Source organism: Schistosoma mansoni, chromosome 1 (genome assembly GCF_000237925.1).
Source record: "Schistosoma mansoni strain Puerto Rico chromosome 1, complete genome".
In the NCBI taxonomy this organism is placed as follows: domain Eukaryota; kingdom Metazoa; phylum Platyhelminthes; class Trematoda; order Strigeidida; family Schistosomatidae; genus Schistosoma; species Schistosoma mansoni.
The window spans coordinates 23,013,349-23,032,835 of NC_031495.1; the positions used below are offsets into that span (position 1 = coordinate 23,013,349).

At 39.8% G+C, this 19,487-nt stretch overlaps 1 protein-coding gene across 1 annotated transcript; it reads right to left on the reverse strand.

Moving 5' to 3' along the window:
• Positions 1-5,225: 5,225 nt before the first annotated feature.
• Smp_160980 (hypothetical protein) lies at positions 5,226-16,956 on the reverse strand (the record flags this gene model as incomplete). Its single annotated transcript, XM_018793705.1, has 3 exons — positions 5,226-5,463; positions 5,498-5,674; positions 16,115-16,956. 3 exons carry the CDS (start codon positions 16,954-16,956, stop codon positions 5,226-5,228), a joined length of 1,257 nt encoding a protein of 418 aa, XP_018648191.1.
• Between the last annotated feature and the right edge of the window lie 2,531 nt (positions 16,957-19,487).

Consider the following 19,487-nt stretch of genomic DNA (forward strand, 5'->3'; position numbering starts at 1 on the left):
TTATCTAGATCATGAACCACCATACGTGTTGTTAGATCGTTTAACTGACAAATCCATTACGGAATCAAAATATAAAGATGATAAATCTTTACAAAACGGTTCGCTGGGCACATCCGATTAGTCAGTCAAGGATGTTGACAGTTTCGACTGCAGGATAAATCTAACCACGTAGCTAATCAGACCCTGCATCTACTTAAAAATAATTTTTTTTCTTCATTCCGCCTCACATACAACTCCCCAGAACTTTTACCTTTGATATATAAGTGTTATGTTAAATATTTTTTTTAAATACTGGACACATAAGCTAGGTATTCCGAAACGATGGCTGAGGATTTTATTCAAACTCGTACAACTTACACTGGCAAATACAACGAATTCAAAAAGCAACCCAGGCGAGTTTTATAATTTCTTTTTCTGGTTAATTAACTATACTGGCTATACATATATACCATATGAACTAATTCTAAAAGTTTTCGGTCGAAGATATGTTTAGTAGCTTGATACAATTACTATGGTCAAGTACTTATTAAAGTTCTCATCATTTTTTTTTAAACTTCTGACATTTAAGAATCAATAACCGTGAAGATATGGTACAGTACGTTACTGTAAGGATACTATCTTAGCCGCGTTGATTCCACATACCTAATTTTAAACACAACGTATAAAAGAACTGTTAAGTAATCATAACATTGAACTGACGATATGACTATCGTAGCTATGTTAACGTTAAACCAATTATTATTAGTGGCCCATACAAAACCCTGGAACTTAACACTAGCGTTATAAAAAAGACATGTTATGTCAATAGCTTATATATATACTTTTTTTCTCGGTTTAATAATAACGTAAAAAGAGTATTTGACACAACTGTACTTGATCCGCATACTCAACACAATTTTTTTGCTTCTTAACCGTATATTCGTTTCCGTTTTGTGGGTTACTCTGATGCACCCTTGGTTACGCACCTAGTTGTAAAAAGCGGTCATCACTGGCTCAAGGTCATGCACTTGATCGATTTTGTTAAAGAGCCCAACTTCTAGCAAGTTCACCCTTTTACATATACGCATTACAAAAGAGTTTTTTTTGTTGCTGTTTTCATGGTTATTCGTGCACAAGATATCTACACTATGTTTATTCCCTTCCAGAATACCAATCCGTTCTGGAGGCCAAGCACTTACATGAACGGAACAATTATCAATTGCATTTATGTATTTCCATTTTGTATCTTATTATTTTAGGCAGGCAGTGGAGCAGTTCTTCAGGTTTGCTTGATTTTCACCATTACCTTTGAAGTAGACTCTTCTTTACTTTTTACTTGAGGGCGACTCAAGAGGCAGGTGAGTAAACACCTGATAGCCGGTCTGAGCATGGAAAAATCGTACCTCACCAACATGGTGTTGGGTAGCCCGCTCGCGGCACTTCCTCAGATATTCTTATTCCACATTCTCACACTTTCTCTTGAAAGCACGCAGCAAACCGTCAGCGATAGTTGTAGAAAAGATCACATGCTACAAAGATGACAAGCTGGTAAATGAAGAGACATCCATGGACTATCATTGAAAGCGTTAGTCGTAACTGATTGTAAGTCAAATAGTGAGCGAGTTGATAATTTCGCCTTGGGATGAGAAATAGAACGAAGGTGTTATCGATAGATAGGTTAATCGAACCGACGTTCCTACGGAAGTCGATTCTAGGGGGAAGCTAATGTAACAGCTCAGGTTGGTTGGTTAAGAGTTGACCCCAAATAACCAGGCATATGCTAAAACAGTATTGTTCAAGTATTCATTCACTTCCTTACCTTTTGTAAGCGTTATATTCCCTACTATCTTATATGGAATGTTGAGAGCCTTTGTTTGTCTGAACAAATAATCCCACGCTCCACTGTGACTGCGCGAAGATCGAAATAAAGACCTATTCACTACTTCTCTGGTTTCTTCTATCAATAGCACGAGGGTTACCTATAGGCACGAAAAATTCACGCTTTTTATCGATCACAAACCTCTTACCTTCTTTTTAAGCTCGTCCTCAGACAAGCGCTCACCTCGAGAGTTTCGACGACTGTACTACATTTTGCAGTTTACTTCAGATATACAACACATTTCTGGAGCAAACAATGTAGTCGCAGACGCCTTGTCTCGTATAAGTTCTTTGAACAGTTTCCAAGGAATCGACCTTCTTAAACTCGCTCAGCTTCAAAAAGAAGACACTGATCTTCAGCACGAGTTATCCTCGACAACTCTAAAACTGCATATTAAACAGATGGAAACAGGTAAGGAAACCTTACTATGTGACACATCTACAGGTAGGGATCGCCCAATCGTACCAAAATATCGTCGACGCAACGTCTTCAATACGTCGCACAATCTTTCTTATCCGGGTGTTCGTGCAACAATCAAGCTCATAGTAGAACGGTTTTGCTGTCCTGGTATGAATAAAGACGTGAGGGAGTGGGCACGCTCCTGTGTAAGCTGCCAGAAATCTAAGGTCATTAGATACAACAAATGTCCATTGGGCTCTTTCAAAACCCCTGATGCTCGTTTCGACCACATTCATCTGGATTTGGTAGGACCCTTACCAGATTCGAATGGATACTCTTATCTCTTAACCTGTGTAGACCGTTTCACTCGATGGCCAGAAGCAGTACCTATCAAGGACATTACTGCTGAAACAGTGGCTCGCGCCTTCATCGAACGATAGGTAGCAAATTTCGGCTACCCTTCAACCATCACTACAGACCGCGGACGCGAGTTCGAATTTGAACCTTTCCGTTGTCTAACCACACCATTAGGAATCATTCGTTTCCGAACGACCGCCTACCACCCACAAGCAAATGGGTTGGTAGAACGTTTTCGCCGACAACTAAAAGCTTCTCTATCAGCTACAAACGTTTCACAGTGGACAGACATTCCTCCACTCGTCTTACTAGGTATCCGCAATGCAGTGAAAGCTGATATTGGACACACTGCATCTCAACTCGTTTATGGAACAACGCTCCGACTCCCAGGAGAATTCGCGGATCCTTCGGTTTCTTCATTGAACATGGATCTAAACTCTTACACGAGCAGGCTTACAAACGAAATGCGTTCAGTTAAACCCGCTTACACTCGACCGCAATCAACTGATGGGATTACGTCTACTGTTATAGTGCAAAGATAAATGCAATAATATCAAACTAGACCATAATTCTACACTCCTTTGAACTCCGCATGATTATCATTCACCCTTATTTTTCTTTGGGACCCTTTGTAAAGCGAATGCCCAGTGGTCATGTGATTGACGGATGGCGTCCAACCGCACAATGTATTTGACGTCGGAGGCTAAGTTCTCGAGAGAAACCTTAGTTTTGATGATTTGAAGTGCAGTGGGCACGAAATTCGGAGAGATGACAACTATCTTGTCTATCGCGTAACTTCAGGTCTCCTTAATTGTCAGAAGACGTCCCCATATTCCTGGGATTCTAGTTAAGCTACTCGTATGTTCGGCTGCACAGAGATGATTCGGTGACAAACCTCCAGTGGTAATGACAGAACTATTTACGTTCTCTGAACTGTCATTTAAGATATGACTGTAGACATAAAATTCTATTGATTCCTTGTTGATGAAATGTGTATTTTATTTAACATGTCAACTTTCGAAGTAGTTCGAAACAATTTGTTCCACCCGTGTCTGTGGGGCAGAACATATTAATTACGGCTCCTTATGTCTAGTGGGATGTCACGAACCAACGGTATTGATGCGAAATTATTCATGCAAAATACCACTTTGAATCATGTTAAAAAAAGCTGAATTGGTTCCACTTCCTACCGAGTAATCCAATTACAAGCAAACTAGACAATTGGCTAAAAACGAAGCCCACTCTATACCCTATAAAATCTAAAAACAAAAAAAGAGAGTTCAAACAGCTTCTAAAGTAAAGAGAGACAGTCATTTGTATCAGAATACTGTTTTCAGCACTTTATTTTATAATTACACAATTCCATACTTCCTTCTGAACTACCTTCATTTACACAGTTCCTTATCCACTCATACCTTGCCCACACTTATTTTTCTTTAACACATTAGTATGTTCTTACCTAATAAATACTTCAGTAACAGACAAATAGACTAAATGGTTGTACCTTAACTATTCCTCCATGAATATTGTGTGCTCTGCTTTTCGTCCTTCCTTTTTCTTACACCTTTTTCAGCCTCCTGCAGATACTCCACCGAAAACAGATATGGCACGGGTGACTTCGTCCTACACCGTTATTAAAGCTTCCGATGTTCTGGAGGGATATAAGTTCGAAACTTCTAAAAGCCCCCAACTTCGCATGTATCTATTCTCGACCATCAGTTGTATGTTGCAACGCTACCTCCATAAAGTGCGCCAAGTGTGATATTGACATGTTCCTTACGAAATCCTTTTATATTCATATCTTATGAAATACCAACCCAGCTGAGTAATTTTCAACAGTGAAAATTGTAGCTTCTTTAACAATTTGATTTTGCCTGTAAACCGACATGCCTCATGTAACAAACTGTTATTTGAGAATAAATTATTATTATTATTATTCGACCAGCAATCAAACTTGAGGAAGGAGAGACTAAATTGTCCATAGAATCATTCAGTAATGAATTTTCTAAGACATTTGCAACATCTCGAAGGTCATTTGCTGAAACAGTAATGGATGTGAACTCATTGAACGTCTATTAAATGCATGATAAACGCGGAATTTTGTAAGATAATCACTAATTAGCGATAAATGCCGTGAATTCACATGAATCCCATAATGACCAAAGACTCCAGATACTTCTCTTTGAAGTGTTGCCCAAGCAGCTTCAATATCGTATGTTTCATTCACTACTGTGATATTGTTAGTACAGAGTCGACCCAAGTCAAACACTTGTGGATGACACATCATCTCAATCATGTTTGTACCCTCAACTCACGACATCCATTGATTCGGTTTTGAACAATCAATAATAGTCTTTTCGATACCAGACACAGAGGATGCAACACTTCGGTTAATAAGGCGCATTATTAAAGTTTCAAGGTCAGTAGATATACGTCCTTCTTTTGGATTGAACATACAAATTTTAAGGCGTGCCCACTTAGGTTATGAATTTTTTCCGTCAAATTCGTAACCACTTAAACGAGCATGCAGACTGGTAACAAACGTTATCCGTTTGCGAGCTTCATCATGACTTATAGCATTCTCTTGTTCTATATTTCGATCCATATTTTCTTAGAATAATTCTCGTTCATCATCTACATCTGATCGATTTAATTCAGGGTCACCAGTCCACTGGATAAATTCATCGGAATTTGTATCTTTCAGATTAGTCGTTTCATGTTCAGATCTTAAAGAATTGCCAAGAAGCATCTTCAATTTACTTGATGGAGATAGTTCGTTCCAAGGCCATTTACCACTATCATCTTGTTGTTCATCGTCGCCATCATCTTTATCACGATCTTGTCGTGACCTGCTCTTCAATCTTTACCTTTGTGGTGAGTTACCTCGTTTTCTGCCATCTGTTTACACCTGGGTGATAGTCAATGTATGACTTCTGACACATGCGATCAGTTCCTTTACGACTGTGTCTCTCGATGGTTCTGCGCTTTGCATGTGTTGTTTCGTAAGTGATTCGACCTACATAACATGTCAAGGCGAAAATTTGTCCATGCTTTGTGCATCTAAACAGTGTTGGACGTATTATAGGAAAGCCTTATGCGTCTCTATTTTAAGAATGAGCCATCCACGGTGTTATCATCAAATAACGCTTGAAGATGACGTAAGAATTAATATTAACCTATTGCCTAACGTCTTATCGTGAAAAGTCCGTGGATTCTTTGACCATCTGAGGACAGTAAACGGTACGACAACTAACTTATATGCAACATCGACCTGTATGAATACCAATAACTGGTTTTCTGTACATTAAATCACCGAGCTGATGTACCGATGTGCAACGAATTATCCACAGATGTCTGTTCAAATTTCACGTAATTATCAGTATTTTTAAGTTATAAAAGGATTTTTCACAATATTTCGTGCGTTAGTAGTATTGCTGAATCCTATCACAGGCAATAATGAGATCAAGTAAATCTCGTAGCCAAATAAACCGTATTAAACGTAGGAAACTGACTGGAACGTTAGTTCGAACTGTTCCTCTGCAGAGTTGTACTTCCGTTCTTTAGAAGCTCTTAGCAGCAACCACTGACTGCCATGTAGGGCTAGTCAGTATGTGCAATGTTGTGGCTTGCATGTAAGGTTTAACAGGTTACATAGTCAAATCGTGACAACTCTGTAACCGTGGAATAGGTATATAATTCTAGTATCACAGACAAGTGTATTAATAACAACCTAGATCATAATCTTACAAGTATATGCTAATTACCGGATGGCATTATAAACGGATCCAACTTAACTGGATATTTGCGCCCCATGGAAATGAACAGACCACGGATGGCAGCCGCATCTAAACGTCTTTGGCATATCTCGTAGCTCAAAATTTCGTCTTCCACCTATCGCAAGCCCATAGAACAGATGGAATGTAACTGTGGTCATTACGCAACATGAATGGGCTTTGCCACTCATTAAATCGCTCTGCTTACACCGATCTCACGATGGTGGGATTTTAAATGACATTGCATCCATTTCGAGTCTAACACACTAATTTATCTGCTGGTCCTGCTGCTGCACAATTAGTCGCAATCTAGGTAAAGTGCCCACGGAATTTGGTCCTTTTTCACTACGTATTTCACATATAGACCCACTTCTTCTAACAACAGGCACCAATCTCATAGTGTGAGTGTTCATACATGAAAGCCGAAACATTCTCGAATGTACAGATCGAGCTTAAATATGAACTTAGACATATTTCTTTCCCATAGATTTATTTTCTTAAACTGAAAACGATCCGAAATAATATACCTTGACAGTTGTAAGCTGCACTCTTTCATTAGTCCTATATATAAGTGGTTTCACCCCTTATTCTTCTGGCTTTGCCTTAAATCTATGATAGATCACAAAGTCTTGTAATAAACGCTTTGCGATGACGATACCCTACACTACCCAATAGGTTTGAGGAATGGCAGCCAAAACATGAACCACTCAGACACTACCATTTAAATTATAATAATTTATGATGATCAGTCGCTTTATTGGGTGACGACTGGATAATACCCGGGGATATTGGAGGGGAGCTAGGAATTCATTATGGTGCATGCGAAAGCCAATTTTTCACACAATTTAGTGTTCCACTCGATCGAATTGTAATTGCACTATCATATCTCTCTCACCCTATCTGACCCATATTTATTCTGATCACAGACCTTAAATTTTCACTTAACATATATACAGATTCGAGTTAACATTCTGTATGAGTCATATAAAGAATAACAATTTTATTCTATTTGGTTTGACAATCCTAAATTTACATACTGTAAACGATGTACTTTGCCTTTAACCTGTTCATTTTTTCGGATTATTAATTTGGATATATAATTGTAGAACCTGAAGAGAATTTATCGAAGAGAATATTCTTCTCTCAAATATTTTTTTCCTTCTGTAGATCCCGTTAACCTCATTCTGCTAGTTTATGTTCACACTTTACATGATACTACTGTTTCATCAAAGAATTTTGGTAAATCACAGACAATCAATTGGCTACAAATGTACCGTATATACACCAGGTGTTACAGATGTAATAAATAACAGCCATCGATTCAATTCAAAATTCCGCCCTATAAAATAAGTTTTGCTGGCTTCTTTTTCAAGACATTACTTGTCCTCACACCTACGACTGCAGAGGATAGTTTCAGACTAGGAATGGTACCTGTTTGATAGGCTGTGCCCTAGACTTGTTATAGAAACCCCCAATCTGAAGGTTGACTTCGTCGACCAACTTTGGTGTAAGCTATCGCACTGTAACCCACATTAGACACACCAATGAAAAGATATGATTTCACTCTACTGTAATCATTGGCGGTTTTGTCTTTTATACTCTTTGCTACTATAACCTATGTTAGGCGCTGCATGGACCCGAGGGTTCAGATTCAGATTTGTGTATTAGGGACAAAAGGCCCACGGTCCGTGTCAATTCCTTTCCAGTAAGCTCCTAAGAGTATCTAGTCTTCTCCTAAATGAATCATTTGAAGAGGCGGATACTACTTCCTCAGGTAATAGGTTCTAAGAACTGACGACTCGGTTTGAAAACCTGTATGCCACGGACACTTCACTCGTTCTTGACTTTTCTACTCGCCTGCTATATCCTCTAGTTGTTCAAATCTGGTGTTGTGACCCCTGGAGTTCTGGAATTTTACGGGCAGCTGCCCTTAATACCTCTTTCAAGATATCCGAGCCATCTTTTAAACAGCGGCTTGAAGCCTGAATGCGGTTTCAAGCCTGCATCTCACTAAGGTTGTGTATACTGTGGTGAACATAGCAGTATCTAACTTGGTGAGTGTCCGTTCTACACCCTTAGTTGCGATCTTTCGGCAATGAGCCATGGTTTTAAGATCATGGCTTGCTGTCACCTCAAGATCCTTGTGAAACCGGATCACGGGTACAGTCACTTCCCCTATATTGCATACTGAATATGTAAGCCAGTGGGACAGCAATATGTTGTGTAGTCTGTCTCAAGATTTTAGAGTGTAGTTCATCCGTTCCTGCTAATTTTTTTATTTGTCTAAAGTTTCGAGGGCCCTTTGCACGTCTTCTACACCAAAGACCACAAGGAGAAGCCGATTTTGTGACGTTGAATTTGGGTCTAGTCCGTCTTCTGGAAGAGGTTCCCGAGTGAAAACTGTCCCGAAAATGTTTGCTATGACCTCTGCTTTGTCTTGATCCTCCTCAGTCAGATGAGATTCACCCTCGTTTATAGGTTGAGAATCCAATGGTGCTTTCATGTTCTGTAATTTATACACGAAAACAGTCTCTTTGGTTGCTTGATTACAGATTGGGCCAACTGCTTTTCATATTTCCACTGAGCTTCCTGGATCCTTCTTATACACTTATTTCATACCATCCTGTAGCGTTCCATCGTATCTGCTGTCCCAAGGCTGATGGCGACGTTCCAGGTTTTTTCTTTTTTGTTAGTGAACGTCTAAGATTCCAGTCTATCCAGGGGTGACCTTGCCTCTTCTTCTTTGGGACTGTCCGGAGTATAAAAATTCGAATAACTCGGTTGTATAACTGCCGGAAATGAGTCTGTGACTCTTCTACTGGTGCGCCTGAATCAACTTTCCAGTTTTCAGCCGAGCCTGCAGAATTGGACGCCATCACGACTGTAGGCACGGGCCCGTGCAAATGCTTGACAGATCATATCAACTATGGACTTGAATAAAATGACTGCATGACTGTTTCTCCCTTTATGTGGGAGGAACGTTATTTGATGGCTATCATCGCCACGTGTGAATACTAAGTCAAGAGAGACGAGTTTTGTAGATCATATCTGACGGGATCACTAATATTCTGGAAGTAAGGTCGAGCGATTGTGGTTATTAAAAATTTGTCTTTGATGTCTTTGGTGTTCCTAATTCTAAGTCTCCCCAATTTATAAAGGGTGCATTAAAGTCACCTACTATGAGTCTTTTACGTCTGATTAACCAGGGTTCAAGTTTATTTAGGAAGAAGTCATCCACTACACATTGTGAACTGCGGTAAACTGCAACTAACTCAATGTTTTTCCCCTTATATTTGGACCTGCAGCTCACCAGTTCGTAGGTTCCTGAGTAGTGTGTCACTGTTTCGATAGCTCGCATGGTTAAAATGCTTTTCATATTCGGAGTAGCCCAACCACTACTGTGATTTAGTCTGTCAATCCTATAAGCGACGAAACCAAGCAAATGAATTTCATTATCGTACACCTCTGAAGTCAGCCACGTTGCTTAGATGGCAAAGACACCAGGGTTTTCTATGTCCACCACGTTTTTTCGCTCCAATAATTATTTAGTAGGCTGCGAGTATTTATGTACTTACTTACTTGAGCCTGTCACCCCTCGTGGAGGAGCATAGGCCGCCCACCAGCATTCCCCATCCAACTCTATCCTGGGCAATCCCTTCCAGTTCTTTCCAGTTAACATTCATCCTTTTCATATCTGCTTCTATTTCCCGGCGTAATGTGTTCTTTGGCCTTCCTCTTTTCCGCTTCCCTTCCGGATTCCAAGCTAGGGCTTGCCTTGTGATGCGGTTTGGTGATTTCCTTAATGTATGTCCTATCCAACTCCAACATCTTTTCCCAATTTCCTTTCCAGCTGGAAGCTGGTTTATCCTCTCCCACAAAAAGCTGTTGCTGATGGTATCCGACCAACGGACATTGAACATTTTGAGTAAACAAGTGTTTGTAAATACTTATACTTTTTGATGGAAGCTGCAGCAGTTCTCCAAGTTTCAGCCCTGTGCAGTAGGACTGTCTTGACGTTCGTACTGAAGATTCTGACCTTGATATTGGTTGACAGTTGTTTTGAGTTCCAAATGTTCTTCGACTGTAGGAATGCTGTTGTTACATCGCCAATCCTTGACTTTACATCTTCATCGAATCCGCCTTGTCCAGGTACGTGGAAGTTCCCACCTCCTCCACAATTTCTCCATCAAGCGTGATTGGCTTGGTCGATGTTCTCTGTGTTGTATTTGAGAATCTTGCTTTTACCTTTGCGTATGTTGAGGCTTATTGATGTAGAGGCTGCTACATTTGTTGTCTTCGTCTGTATTTGTTGGTGTTTGTGTAATAGAAGAGCTAGGTCTTATGCGAATTTCAAATTCATCAGGTATGTGCAAGCTGGCTATTTCATTCCGTGCTTTTCTTTCAGATGTCGAGGCTTTCATAACAAGGTCAACCACCAGAAGAAAAAGAAATAGGTAGAGTAAGCAGCCTTGTCTGTCAGCTGTCCTCCACGCACTACTTTTCAGTGCAGTCTGTCGCATGACTTCCGGATTCGTGTGACATATTTTTAATTATATGGAGATTTTTTACATATGGCCGAGATCGCTTTGATAACCGTTTCACTCAGAAATTTTACTATCTGAAAACCGTTAGGTTTAATGTTATTTTCACCGTCCTCGCGGCACTGATTTTCTTTTGCTTTTGCTGATTGTTTTTAAATATGATCAGTCAGATTGAGATCCGCACTTTGCATATTCCAGATCCAGTGAGTTTTTCGTGCCTATAGGTAACCCTCGTGCTATTGATAGAAGAAACCAGAGAAGTAGTGAATAGGTCTTTATTTCGATCTTCGCGCAGTCACAGTGGAGCGTGGGATTATCTGTTCAGACAAACAAAGGCTCTCAACATTCCATATAAGATAGTAGGGAATATAACGCTTACAAAAGGTAAGGAAGTGAATGAATACTTGAACAATACTGTTTTAGCATATGCTTGGTTGTTTGGGGTCAACTCTTAACCAACCAACCTGAGCTGTTACATTAGCTTCCCCCTAGAATCGACTTCCGTAGGAACGTCGGTTCGATTAACCTATCTATCGATAACACCTTCGTTCTATTTCTCATCCCAAGGCGAAATTATCAACTCGCTCACTATTTGACTTACAATCAGTTACGACTAACGCTTTCAATGATAGTCCATGGATGTCTCTTCATTTACCAGCTTGTCATCTTTGTAGCATGTGATCTTTTCTACAACTATCGCTGACGGTTTGCTGCGTGCTTTCAAGAGAAAGTGTGAGAATGTGGAATAAGAATATCTGAGGAAGTGCCGCGAGCGGGCTACCCAACACCATGTTGGTGAGGTACGATTTTTCCATGCTCAGACCGGCTATCAGGTGTTTACTCACCTGCCTCTTGAGTCGCCCTCAAGTAAAAAGTAAAGAAGAGTCTACTTCAAAGGTAATGGTGAAAATCAAGCAAACCTGAAGAACTGCTCCACTGCCTGCCTAAAATAATAAGATACAAAATGGAAATACATAAATGCAATTGATAATTGTTCCGTTCATGTAAGTGCTTGGCCTCCAGAACGGATTGGTATCCTGGAAGGAAATAAACATAGTGTAGATATCTTGTGTACGAAGAACCATGAAAACAGCAACAACAAAAAAAAAACTCTTTTGTAATGCGTATATGTAAAAGGGTGAACTTGCTAGAAGTTGGACTCTTTAACAAAATCGATCAAGTGCATGACCTTGAGCCAGTGATGACCGCTTTTTACAACTAGGTGCGTAACCAAGGGTGCATCAGAGTAATCCACAAAACGGAAACGAATATACGGTTAAGAAGCAAAAAATTGCATTGAGTATGCGGATCAAGTACAGTTGTGTCAAATACTCTTTTTACGTTATTATTAAACCGAGAAAAAAAAGTATATATATAAGCTATTGACATAACATGTCTTTTTTATAACGCTAGTGTTAAGTTCCAGGGTTTTGTATGGGCCACTAATAATAATTGGTTTAACGTTAACATAGCCACGATAGTCATATCGTCAGTTCAATGTTATGATTACTTAACAGTTCCTTTATAAGTTGTGTTTAAAATTAGGTATGTGGAATCAACGCGGCTAAGATAGTAACCTTACAGTAACGTACTGTACCATATCTTCACGGTTATTGATTCTTAAATGTCAGAAATTAAAAAAAAAATGATGAGAACTTTAATAAGTACTTGACCATAGTAATTGTATCAAGCTACTAAACATATCTTCGACCGAAAACTTTTAGTTTTAATCGTATCAAGCTACTAAACATATCTTCGACCGAAAACTTTTAGAATTAGTTCATATGGTATATATGTATAGCTAGTATAGTTAGTTAACCAGAAAAGGAAATTATAAAACTCGCCTGGGTTGCTTTTTGAATTCGTTGTATTTGCCAGTGTAAGTTGTACGAGTTTGAATAAAATCCTCAGCCATCGTTTCGGAATACCTAGCTTATGTGTCCAGTATTTAAAAAAATATTTTACATAACACTTATATATCAAAGGTAAAAGTTCTGGGGAGTTGTATGTGAGGCGGAATGAGGAAAAGAAAATTATTTTTAAGTAGATGCAGGGTCTGATTAGCTACGTGGTTAGATTTATCCTGCAGTCGAAACTATCAACATCCTTGACTGACTAATCGGATGTGCCCAGCGAACCGTTTTAGTCATTTGTAAAGATTTATCATCTTTACATTTCGATTCCGTAATGGATTTGTCAGTTAGACGATCTAACAACACGTATGGTGGTTCATGATCTAGATAAGCCGGCTTTAGCCTATCAATACTTACTGTGTCGATGTTTCCATGTTTTTCTATCACGAAATATTTAGATTTTCTTGAGACGACTTTGAAAGGACCTTCAAATGGAGGACTGAGTGGTGCTTTTATTTTGTCACATCTTATCCAGACGTGCGTGCAATTGCTTAGGTCTTTAGGTATATATACGGCGCGCGATTGTTCACGAGTATTAATCGGCTTAAGTTTAGACATGTGGTCCCGTAGTTGATCTACATAATTTTCTAAATTAAGTTTTTGACTGTTAGTATTAGGGTTAATAAATTCACCTGGTAGTCTCAGAGTTGTTCCGAATACCAGTTCCGCAGCTGAACACTGCGTCAGTTTTGACAGATGTTCGTATTCCCAACATAACTAACGGTAGGAATTCTGTCCACTGATTGGGGTTTGAGTGAGATATAAGGGCGGTTTTTAGCTGACGGTGAAAACGTTCTACCATCCCATTAGCCTGAGGATGATATGCAGTGCAGCGTATCCTATTGGAGCCTAGAAGTTTAGCCAAGTTACTAAATAGTTCGGATTCGAATTGCGCTCCTCTATCCGTCGTTATTGTTATGGGTGTACCAAAAATGGTTACCCAGTTCTGCATGAAAACTTTGGCTACTGTTTCCGCTGTGATGTCCGTTATCGGGATGGCTATAGGGAATCTGGTAAATCGATCTATGCATGTAAAAAGATAATTAAAACCGTTTGAACGTGATAAAGGACCTACCAAGTCGATATGCACATGGGCAAAACGTGCATCTGGTTGCGAGAAAACACCTATGGGTGAATCTGTGTGACGATTTATCTTTGATTGTTGACATGCTGAACACTCTCTAACCCATTTGTGTACATCCTTCTGTAAATTCGGCCATATATATCTGGCATTGATTAGTTTTGTTGAAGCTTTTGCGCCAGGATGAGACAAAGAATGAAAGTTATTATATATCAACTTTTGCATACTTTTGGGAACGAAAGGTCGCGGCATTGCCTTGGTCGTGTCACAGTAGATTAGAATACCATTGACAGGTGATGGGAACTGTTTTAAATTAAGACTTGGATTGTTTGTTTTAAGCAGGTTTTGTAATTCTAGATCCTGCTCTTGTTCGTTTCTCAACGTCTCGAAGTTTACTGTAGACTGCTGTAGCACGTTTATTTCTAGCCTAGATAAAGCATCTGTCGCCTGATTGTCCTGACCTTTGACATGTCGGATATCGCTTGTGAACTGTGATATATAGTCAAGGTGTCGGACTTCTCGAGGTGGGTATTTATCAGCTCTCGCTTTTAGTGCATTCGTTAGTGGTTTGTGATCCGTAAAGACTATAAATTCCCTGCCTTCTAACATGTGTCGGAAGTGTTTAATGGTTAGGTAGATTGCAAGAAGTTCTCGCCCGAAGGTAGAATACCTTGTCTCTGCTGGAGCGAGTCTTTTTGAGAAGAAAGCAATTGGTTTCCAGGCGTTTTTAACCAGTTGGTTAAGGGTACCGCCTACTGCTTTATCTGAAGCATCCACCATCAAAGCAAGTGGGGAAAGAGAATTCGGATACATCAACGTAGTTGCTTGAGCTAATTTATCTTTAAGCTGTTTAATAGCTTCGACAGCGTCAGAAGACAGTTTGAATTCTTTTGGTTTTCCTTTTAGTGAATCTGTCAAAGGTTGCATTAATTGTGCACAACCTGGTATGAATCTGCGATAAAAGTTAATTAGACCTAGAAAACTTCTCAGTTGTGTTAGAGAACTAGGTATGGGGTATTGTTTAATGGTGTCTACTTCTGGGCTTATTGTGTGACCGAGAAATTCTAAAGTTTGAACACCGAAAACACACTTACTTTGATGTATGTTTATTCCATGTTCATCCAGTCTTTTTAACACTGTTTTTACATGCTGTTCGTGTGATTGCAAATCGGGGCTGGCAATTAACAAGTCGTCTATATACCCCTGCGCAAATGGCATATCTCGAAGTAGATTGTCTATGAATCTTTGAAATGTCTGTGCCGCATTTCTCAGGCCGAATGGCATGCGTACAAACTCGAATAAGCCAAAGGGTGTTGTAATAGCTGTCTTGGGGATATCTTCATCAGCCACTGGGATATTGTGATATGCCCTAAGTCAATTTTAGTGAATATGTTCATACCCTGTAAACCGTTTGTGAAATCTTGGATATGCGGTATTGGGTACCTATCTGGTACGGTTTGACGGTTGAGGGCTCTGTAATCCCCGCACGGTCGCCAGTCACCTTCATTTTTCTTTGGGACCATATGCAAAGGGGATGCCCATTGACTATCAGAGGGACGGATAATACCCAGTTGTAGCGTATAATCAAACTCGGCCCTAGCGATTTTGAGCTTATCTGGTGCTAGTCTCCTGGGTTTTGCAAAAACCGGTGCACCTTCGGTTTTGATAGTGTGACTTACTTTTAGTTTGTCTTTAGAAGGCTGTGGGTTTGGTTTAGTTAAGTTTGGAAATTCCGCGAGTATATCTTGGAATTTCGCTGTTGTTACTGGAGGAGTTTGAATCAAGTTAAGAGAGCTGATGTGACTTTCTTTGCCTTTTGTGTAATACGAAGTTTCTTTTAGTGTTAATCGCCGTCTCTTGGTGTCAACTAGAAATTCGTATCTCTCTAGAAAGTCCATCCCCAGTATTGCCAGATCTAAGTCGGCTACCGTGAAAACCCAAGGGAATTGCCTCCTGAACCCCAAATCTAGGGTTAAGTTTTTCTGCCCAAATGTCGCAATTTTAGTTTTATTTGCAGCTTGAAGTGTAATTGATGATGTTTCTCGACTAATCTCAGTTTTATTTTGAGGGATGATGCTAAGAGCAGCGCCAGTATCCACCAAGAAATTCAAGCCAGAGTTTCTGTCTCTAACATAAAACAAGCGACTGTTTTGGCGCCCCTCCTCAGTCGTCGCGACCTGGGGAGGGGTTACTCGTTTCCCGCTGTCTTAGAATTATGCTTAGGCCAGGCGCATGGTTGCATGCACTTGGTTGAGTTGACACCAAACTTCCAGTGGTACCAACAAAACTGCCCAGGTTGTCTGGACATTTGTGACCTGTTTTGTGACTTGGATCGTGGTCGTTGTGGTGACCTGCTCCTGTTTCTATGACCCATTTGCATTCTGGTGACAGCCTCAGTGAGACTCTTAACACTCGCAATGAGTCCTTCTATGACGGGGTCTTTTGCTGATTCTACTTTTTGTGTGTGATTTATTGTGCCTGGTCCAGTTGGAGGACCTCTCTCCATTATTCTATCGGCTATACGCGCTAAATGAGATAATGAGGTTTCAGGATCTTGTGCATCCAAACAGTGTTGGGCGTAGCATGGGAGAGCTTGTATCCATCCTTGTTTTAGGACTGCTTCACCCACTGTGTTATCACCCATTAACACTTGGAGGTGACGCAAAAACTGTGAGGGCGACCGATCACCTAGTGTTTCACCTTGAAAAAGTCTTTGGATTCTTTGACTATCTGATAATGATAAACGGTTCATTATCTCTCGTCTTAAGATGGTGTATGGTTGTGGTGATGGTGGATCTAAAATCAAGTCACGGACTTCTTTGGCAACTGAAGGAGGAAGGATAGAACACAAGTCTCTATAGCGAATCCCTTCAGATTTGATATTGTGTCTCGTGAAATAATGCTCTAGTTGAGCAAACCACAACTCAGGATCACTACGATCAAATTCTGGAAGTCGGGATTTCGTAGTCATAACAGTGTCTATCTCCACTGGTGACAAATCCTCCAGATTATGGGTTTCTATTGAGTCTGACATGAGGTATGTGACAAATATAGCAATAAAGTTAGCACGAAAAATGGTTACTATAACACGAATAACTTAAGATAATACGGAATAAACTAGTTATATACTCAACTTAGTTTACGGATAATCCGGTCTACTTTTACGATTAAGTAAAAAAAAAATTAATATCAGAAATGAGGTTAAATTGTGTTCAAAAAGGGCTCACCACTTTCGTGCCTATAGGTAACCCTCGTGCTATTGATAGAAGAAACCAGAGAAGTAGTGAATAGGTCTTTATTTCGATCTTCGCGCAGTCACAGTGGAGCGTGGGATTATCTGTTCAGACAAACAAAGGCTCTCAACATTCCATATAAGATAGTAGGGAATATAACGCTTACAAAAGGTAAGGAAGTGAATGAATACTTGAACAATACTGTTTTAGCATATGCTTGGTTGTTTGGGGTCAACTCTTAACCAACCAACCTGAGCTGTTACAAGTTTGCGTGAATTCGTAATGGTATAGGGCCCTAAAAACACAATCCTCAACGCTGAACACGAGACAACTGCAAAAATAGATATCTAATTCTTAACGCAGAGAAAAGCCCCACGATGGAGAAGAAGGGACGAATGAATTCGATGAATTCCAATCCCTCGAATGGCATGGCTCGGCCTTGGATGCGTGGTCATTCTTGTGTAGCCTATACTTTTTATTCATATTAAACATATTGTTCTATATTCAACCTAAATCTGTTCTCTAACATATGTTGGTGGTTATTGCGATACTATGAGTCGGTGTAGACAACGACGTTATTTCCACGTAAGATCATATAGATTAGGCAGTTACATCATGACAAATCTACAATTTTAGGATCGGGTATCTTACTAGAGCAGTACTATTAACGAAGTAGGCTACAATTCTACAAAGTTTTTCAGTACTAGGTTTCCTTCCTTAGCAGAAGCAAAAGCAATTTTTATGAGGCGGTTTGCCTGCTTACTTTCAGGATCCACTTTTTATCCTTTTCGATAAGGCCTATGAATGCCAAATCCTGTTACTGTTTCCAAAAGGAGCTTGCTCATTAAGGACTTACTACTGTTTGGCTAGTGTTCAAGTCTAACCTTTGGTCCCTTTTTGGAAGACTCTCAACCGACTAAAAATGACTGACTTTTCAAAGAGATCCGTGTTGACAAGCTGTGGGGTTTTGTTCCCTAAAATCTCATCACTGCGTCCCAATTTCGCATCAGGTGTCCAGATTTTACTGTTTTCTTTATTTTCTGGGTGCTACTGTAAGCCAGTCGTTGACCTTATCATGTTTCTTGATTAAATAGTCTACGCCGCTCAGGCTTTGCTCTTGAATAGTCTATCTTGCGTCAATATGGGAATCTGCTGCTGAAACCATCAACAAATATATTTTACAGCTTTCTGTAATTTGTTGCTTTTTAACGTGCTTTCTTTCCTGTGACAGTGCTTTAAAGATACCACCAGTATTGTAGTTTGAAAACTCATTACCAGTAACACCTATAGTCGAAACGTGCCAACCCAGTTAAAATCAAAAGTCAGAAGCGAGGAGGTTGGAAGATATATTTGATGGGTTATCAATATATCGAGAAGTGACTGATCTAATCTGACTAGTGATCGTAGGAAATGTTTCCCACGCCGTTTTGTAACGTGATCTGGTATGGATGCATGACCGAGCGCTTTCAGCTAAACGAGTCCACTAAAACTAGTGTGGTCAGCATCCAATGTCGAACACTTACAGAGCTATTGATTTTGGAGAATTATTTACAGCTAGAGCTTAAATCTGTTTATTTGTTATCCACTGCGTTATGGGGATCCGTCTCGATGATGTCATTCAAATCTAAAGCTGGACCCATGATAGCGATCCCTACATCCCTAAAATCTAACAGATTCTCATCTGCTGCTGGCTATTTGTCTGAGAGCATCTTTCTAGCTGTATCTATCACGTTAATCGACTCAAGAAACAGCAGAGACTTTGTAGGCTGATATGCTTTGCACGGCTAGGGTGATAATGGCTTGAAAATTCTTCTGTATGCACCCGGTGTGAGTTAGATGCACATATGATACCATTTGCAGCAGTTGTAACACTGCATTCCATCCTCGACCGAAAAGAAGCAATTTGGTATGCCACAACGATGTTTTGTTTACTTCATTAAAATTGTTAGGTGAGCTCACAGAGAGGACAACACGAAAAATCTCCTAGTGTGAGAAAAACAAAAAAACAAATCTATAGAATAAGTGTTTTCAGAGCCCCGAAAGTTATAGACGCTGAACATAAAAGGCTGAAACTTATGTTACTGTTGCTGAAAATCTTACCTAGATAAATGTAACAGAAGCCTTTACACCTCAGGACACAATCAAAGCTAAAAGACCTACTCGACGAGGGAAAATACCACTGCCCTTTTAAAATGGATAGAGCCTCAAAAACCGTTGTGTCGAAAATAAGTGAAATGAGTGACAGAATTCCTCGTCTAGATGTTGGTTGAGTTGAAACGGAGCATGAGACAGCCTAGATTACCATTGCAACTCTAATGTTTTTTTAGTGATG